General features: G+C 38.9%; 2 protein-coding genes across 5 annotated transcripts; one reads left to right on the plus strand and one right to left on the minus strand.

Moving 5' to 3' along the window:
* Positions 1 to 418: 418 nt before the first annotated feature.
* Positions 419 to 3,121, plus strand: Polr3D (RNA polymerase III subunit C53). Of its 2 annotated transcripts, XM_017636380.1 has the most exons (8): positions 419 to 527; positions 620 to 852; positions 929 to 1,335; positions 1,664 to 1,750; positions 1,934 to 2,073; positions 2,136 to 2,201; positions 2,275 to 2,469; positions 2,529 to 3,121. In XM_017636380.1, the coding sequence occupies exons 2-8, from the start codon at positions 686 to 688 to the stop codon at positions 2,673 to 2,675; spliced, it is 1,209 nt and encodes a 402-aa protein (XP_017491869.1). In that variant the 5' UTR covers positions 419 to 527; positions 620 to 685; the 3' UTR covers positions 2,676 to 3,121. The 2 variants fall into 2 exon arrangements, with proteins under 2 accessions (XP_017491869.1, XP_017491870.1); XM_017636381.1 differs by lacking the exon at positions 1,664 to 1,750 and having other exon boundaries at positions 419 to 852.
* A 149-nt stretch (positions 3,122 to 3,270) lies between these two features.
* Positions 3,271 to 4,731, minus strand: mRpS26 (mitochondrial ribosomal protein S26). Of its 3 annotated transcripts, none has more exons than XM_017636383.1 (5): positions 4,638 to 4,731; positions 4,471 to 4,570; positions 4,099 to 4,411; positions 3,812 to 4,036; positions 3,271 to 3,675 (listed from the first exon to the last, which is right to left on the minus strand). In XM_017636383.1, the coding sequence occupies exons 3-5, from the start codon at positions 4,305 to 4,307 to the stop codon at positions 3,405 to 3,407; spliced, it is 705 nt and encodes a 234-aa protein (XP_017491872.1). In that variant the 5' UTR covers positions 4,308 to 4,411; positions 4,471 to 4,570; positions 4,638 to 4,731; the 3' UTR covers positions 3,271 to 3,404. The 3 variants fall into 3 exon arrangements, with proteins under 3 accessions (XP_017491872.1, XP_017491871.1, XP_017491873.1); XM_017636382.1 differs by having other exon boundaries at positions 3,271 to 3,656; positions 3,793 to 4,036; XM_017636384.1 differs by having other exon boundaries at positions 3,271 to 3,621; positions 3,758 to 4,036.
* Between the last annotated feature and the right edge of the window lie 1,693 nt (positions 4,732 to 6,424).

A 6,424-nucleotide genomic window follows, 5' to 3' on the forward strand; every position in this document is an offset into this window, starting at 1 on the left:
TGCATGTACACAATATGTACATATTACATATTTCGACCTATGCATGCATTTATTTTAAATAATTAACCAATTTAAAGAACAATAAAAGCTTTGTAAAAACGTAAAAAGCCGTCAGCATTTCGCGTCTAACAAGAAAAACATGCATTTGCTTTGATGAGACAATTTCTGTTAAATTTATTTTGCTTCTGGCTGGGCTCTGTTAAAATTCGATTGTCTCTTGCTGGCCGCTCTTAAAATGCGCTTCGCCAGTTTTGTTGGTATTTGACAGTTTCCACGCAGATCCGTTCTTGGTCCTTCTCTATAAATATACGTTCTCTGCCAAGTATGCATAACGGAGCCTTTAGATCCGTTCTTGGTCCTTCTCTATAAATATACGTTCTCTGATAAGAAGAAGAAGCACTAAAATGACAACCAAGCTGTCATCGGTGGGCGAAACAGTCAAAACAACAACAAAACATACAAACAGTGGATATATTTGGAAGAATTTACTTGCCACATGTCCACAGAGAATGGGAATGTGCATCATAGTAAGCCATCTATTAGCAAATAACAGCCTTTCTACTAAAAGCAGGAACATTTGCGGAGGTAATATCTGAAAACTTTGTACTACTCGTCATAGAACTGGGCGTCGGTGTGGCATTGCTAAAACTGTGCGGCACAAAAGACAACAAAAGAAGTGATCAACATGAACGGCAGCTCTGCAGCAACTACACCAACGCTTCATAAATTGTCATCATTGAAGCCGGCTCGGGATTTAACGTTAGGCGGACGTGGTGGTGGTGGCGCTGCCGCTAATAATGCAGCCAAAAAAGTATTCACGCCCAACCTCAATGTGGTGCGCAACAAGAACACGTGAGTTGTACATAGTATAAACAAAACATTTGTTGCTAAAACGATATAAAACTGCATGAATCATTTTTGTTTCTAGCAACGTTAAAACATCGAAAGACACCACAGCGCGTGGTGGTCGTGGAGGCGGTCGAGGTGCGCGTGGTGGACGTGGCGCTGGCAGTGGATTGCGTGGCGGTCGGGGCGGTGCTGCTGGCGCTGCTAATTCGTCCCTCATACAAACTACCGGCGTTTTCTCAGAAGGTGCTGGTGCTGTTAATATACGCAAAACCAGCTCAGGAGGTTCAGGCTTTGGCAGTCGAACCAACGATGATGCAACCGCCTCACAAATGCGTAGACCAACAATTATCAAAAGTGAACACTTGAAGAAAATTGATTTGAAAGCAGATGAAGAGCATGTACGTGAATTACTGGGTGATACGGACGAAGATGATTTCGGAGATGAAAAGACTGAATTAGAGCAGATACCGGTCAAATTAAATGAGGGTAAGTAAAAGTGATGGTCTGACATTCATATTTTGAAACCAAAAGTGCGTGGAAGTCGAAATATGAACCCACTATATAGTCGACTTCAAGAAGATCATTTGGTACATTAGAAAGACAATTGACCACCTGTAGTACGCAAAGTAAGAAGGCTAGTGCTTGAGCGGCTACTGGATATCAACTAGTTAACTATTGTGTTGGTTGTAACGAATTACACTTTCTTGGCGTTTTTCTTTTTTACTATTTTTGGTTTGTCCATTTATACTCTCCCGCCGACACAAACATGCATACCTTAACTAAACGATCACCCCACCCCAATAATACACTTTAGTCAAGTGGAAAACCATTAAAGCAGAAGTAAAGCTTGAAAAGTTAGATGTTGGAATGAACGGTGTAGATGGAAAGATAGAAAACTCCGGTGAGTGCGTATCTACGTTGTAGAAAAGTGCTTTTGTAACTTGTGAAAAATCCAACTACATCACATAGTATTCATGCATTCCATAAACAAAATTGCAAATCATACTTGGCATAAACTATTTTTAAATGCATTTTGTGGAAACATTTTAGAAATAACTGCATTTTTTCTTAATTTCTTATATAGATTCTGCCGTCGCTATTGCACAAACATTACAATCGTTGGCTGTTAAGCAGCATCAACGCACAAATAGTGCCTTGGCACGGTATCCTGCGTCCGTAGGTGAACTACTGGACTTGTCACAATCTCAATTGTTACTACTGCAGGTACGTACCGTGAACAACGATAAACCATAGAAATACAAATTCAATCTAATAATACAATTTAGCTGCCAGATGCATTACCATGTGAAGGCGATGTAGAGGAAGTAGCTGATAAAACACTGCAGGATAAAGTACGATAAATATTTTTCTTGATTAATTTAAAAGTTCGCTTTTTAATATTGCATATTCATATTGGTTTTTCAGAAAGCATCAGCGGATACGCCATCTACATCACAAAATCCACCCGCTTCGAAACCCCCTCCAAAACGTATATCTCTTAAAGAAATGGAGGAAGGTAAAATTGGCAAATTGCTGCGTTATAAATCGGGTAAAGTAAAGCTCGTATTCGGCAATACATATTTCGATCTGAATATGGGCATGGAAACGGGTTTCCTACAGGTAAGCTAAAAGTTTAGATTATGCAGTGTATCTTATCAACCAATTATTTAATTTTCCAGGACCTCATGTCGATCAATACGAATCGAGAAGAGCGTAGTGGTAACATGATTAATCTGGGTCCCATACAAGCCAAACTCACCGCCACACCCGACTGGGAACATCTAATGGAGCAGGAGGAACGGCGGCAGCGGCCAAAGCCAGCATAGCATCGCAAATGCATTAGTTTACGTTTATATAAATTTAGTAATGTATTATTTGTTGTTTTAATTTAACAGCTACTTGTAGGTAACTATAGTCATAGTAAAAGCTTAACCGAAATAGGCATATTCTGTGAAATTAGGTAGCGTAGTGAAAGCGCAAAGAATTTAGTAACAATGCATCCTACTTTTTGTAATACAGTGTACACATGAAGAAACTGATATCTATAAATGGAAAATCCATGTAAATTGCTACTTTAATTCAATTAGGTTACAAGTTAAGGAAAAATATGGGAGATCAAATTTAACTTGGGAGCACAAGAACCGTTAAATTTAAAAAAAATATATGAAGTTTGTTAATGAGTGCATGTGCGACACAAAATTCCTATATTCAATAATTTTGTTGGGCGAAAAAATTTAAAATTTTCAAATAAAACATGCAAAACATTACCAGATTTATATGTACTTTATTAGTTTGCGCCATTGACGATANTGAGTGCATGTGCGACACAAAATTCCTATATTCAATAATTTTGTTGGGCGAAAAAATTTAAAATTTTCAAATAAAACATGCAAAACATTACCAGATTTATGTGTACATACATAAATTGCAAACTTTTCATTTCACTTTATTATTTTGCGCCATTGACGATTTCTGCGAACGCAACACTCAATAACGTTAAAATATGTATAAGGAAAGCACTTCAAAATCTGTTATACTACTTGATAACGATCCACTTAGTTTCTAGCTTCTACAGCTTGCTGTAATTCACCCTCTTGGGCGCCACTTGTGGCTGGTGTACCTTTACCACCTGGCAGAGTGGTGCGCCCTCGATAAATATTGCCTTTCAAATCCAAGGAAAAGTTGTAATCAACTGGATTGGCTAGCGCCTGTTCGATAGCGGTATCAAGATTTTCGCGGGTTACATATGTCTTTGCTAATTCTTTCTCTCGCCTAACAATTTCTTCAGCTCGCTCCAAACGTTCTTCCTCGCGCAAACGCGCTGCGNACTGGATTGGCTAGCGCCTGTTCGATAGCGGTATCAAGATTTTCGCGGGTCACATATGTCTTTGCTAATTCTTTCTCTCGCCTAACAATTTCTTCAGCTCGCTCCAAACGTTCTTCCTCGCGCAAACGCGCTGCTTCTAAACGTTCGCGAATTTCGCCAGCCTGTCGTTCACGGTCCTTCTGCAAACGTGCATTTCGTTCAGCGGCAATCGCTTGATTCCAAACTTCATTCTCTTGCATACAACGTTGGAACTCGGCTTCTTCCTGCTCTGGTGTGAGTACAATGTGATCAGCAGTGGTTGTTACATTCAAACGCAAAACCTCTTCGCGTAAATACTGCCGTATGGAGCGCATTTGTAATCTAATTATGAATTAGGATTATAAACTATTTTTGGGGTATAACGGTATATATTATAGGAATACTTGTAATTGTTATGCAGTCGCATCAATTCAGCTCTTTCATCCGCATTTTGTTCCTTGCGCTCCGGCACACGGTACAATTTACTTTTCGCTACAGGTAACCAACGGGGCTTCCGACGCCAGCGCACAAACTCAAGGCCCAAAGCGGAACTGGTCGTTTTTGATTCATTGACTGAGAGACGAGATAAAAGACCGGTGGTAGTACGCAACATTTCGGGTAATAAAATTCAACTGTACAGCCCGTTTTTACGAAATTATGTTACGGAAGGTTAGTTAAATCGAAACAGCGGTTTAAATGCAACTCCTTGGTCCTTGTCTGTAAAAAAAACATGTACTATTTTAAAGGAATAAATAATTATATAATTCTCCACTTGCCAGTGAAGTGGCCACCAAAACTCCAAATCAATCGCCTTGCCGCCCGAATTTCGCTGGGCCCTATATCAGTTAAATGACAGTTTGACACGCAAAGTAAATCCTGCTTATAAAACAGTTAATTAAGAGCTTGTTTATTTATAAAACACGGTTTTAAGCAGATTTCATACCCATAAGAAGCGTATTTACTGCATGTGGTCGAAAATAACAAATTAGCAATGTTGCTAAAACAATGTGTTGAAGAGGTACGAGATGAAGTTGGGCACAGCCTGACCACGATGAACAAAGTCGTATTGAATTATTTTAAAAGCTACGTTTAATTGAAAAATTCTGTCAAAAAAAGCGTAGGGCGGAGCGTTTTCTAACGCCTAGCTTTAAGGCCAAGGGCCCATTCCTATACAAAAGCGTCAACGCTACGTCAAATGCAGAAATATTACCAACAATAAGCATAGCTTTGTTTGTGGGTAACACGAAAATTACAGTTTCGCCGTTTTCTGCAGCCAACTTCAATACCTAACGCCCTGTCAAGATCGGATTTTCCAACCATTCTGCGTTGACGCCGCGTTGTTTTGGTATGCTTCATACAAATTGTATGGGCATGAGAATTTTTTGACCANCGTCAAATGCAGAAATATTACCAACAATAAGCATAGCTTTGTTTGTGGGTATCACGAAAATGACAGTTTCGCCGTTTTCTGCAGCCAACCTTCAATACCTAACGCCCTGTCAAGATCGGATTTTCCAACCATTCAGCGTTGACGCCGCGTTGTTTTGGTATGCTTCATACAAATTGTATGAGCATGAGAATTTTTTGACCCCCAGACAACGCAAACGCTTTTGTTTAGGTATGGCAGTATGACTTACATTTAAATATTTGATCACTAAATTAAAACGAAGCTTCAGATCAAAAAGTTACATCAATAAATAAAAAATAAAAATAAGTTCCTATCAGGCCGCTTCTGAACAGAATCTCCGTGGGAGTTTTCTCTCTTTTCCCTTTCCTCCTATAATGAACGATTGACGATTTTTTACTTTAAATTATGGAGTTGGGCTGTCATATAGCTCTTTCTAAGTTCGAGTTTCCTCCGCCCAAATTCCTCCTCGGTAAAAATGCTATTCCTTGGGAGTTTTTTTTATTGGAGGATATTTTTAGCGGGAAAAACTAATCGCCGGAGAACAAACTCCCTGGGAGTATTCAGAATTGTTCTGTATTTCTTATTGATTGATGGCATTAGTTACCCAACCGACGTTAGCACCTCATTAGTATAAATATTAAGATTTTTGTATTGCAATCGATAGTTCGTCGANTTTACTTTAAATTATGGAGTTGGGCTGTCATATAGCTCTTTCTAAGTTCGAGTTTCCTCCGCCCAAGTTCCTCCTCGGTAAAAATGCTATTGCTTGGGAGTTTTTTTATTCGAGGATATTTTTAGCGGGAAAAACTAATCCCCGGAGAACAAACTCCCTGGGGGTATTCAGAATTGGTCTGTATTTCTTATTGATTGATGGCATTAGTTACCCAACCGACGTTAGCACCTCATTAGTATAAATATTAAGATTTTTGTATTGCAATCGATAGTTAGTCGGTTGTTATTTACTGGTTGTCCATTTATAACGTTTGTTCGTTATACCCTTTTCCCACACCATCTTCAATTACTTTGGTCGCTCCCCCTATTACGATTGCAAATTACCCCATTCCCACGGGCACACTCTTAATTCGATTTCACAGTTCTCTGTCTCTGTGTTTTGTTTTTATTTTCTTTGCAGCAAAATTGATGCAAAATGTAGGTTCCTCCTAAAAATTTATAGTTTTCCGTAAAAAATTAGTGATATACACATTTATAAACTTTACTTCTCGTACTCAGAGAAAATACAAGTTTTGACTTGTGAGCTGGTTTCGATAAATTTTCTATAAAAATTAGGCACCGACAGCACCGATTTGTTCGTAATTCGCATG

This window comes from Rhagoletis zephyria, unplaced genomic scaffold, assembly GCF_001687245.7.
Source record: "Rhagoletis zephyria isolate East Lansing unplaced genomic scaffold, Rhagoletis_zephyria_1.1 Rzeph_scaffold_17968, whole genome shotgun sequence".
Taxonomy (NCBI): domain Eukaryota; kingdom Metazoa; phylum Arthropoda; class Insecta; order Diptera; family Tephritidae; genus Rhagoletis; species Rhagoletis zephyria.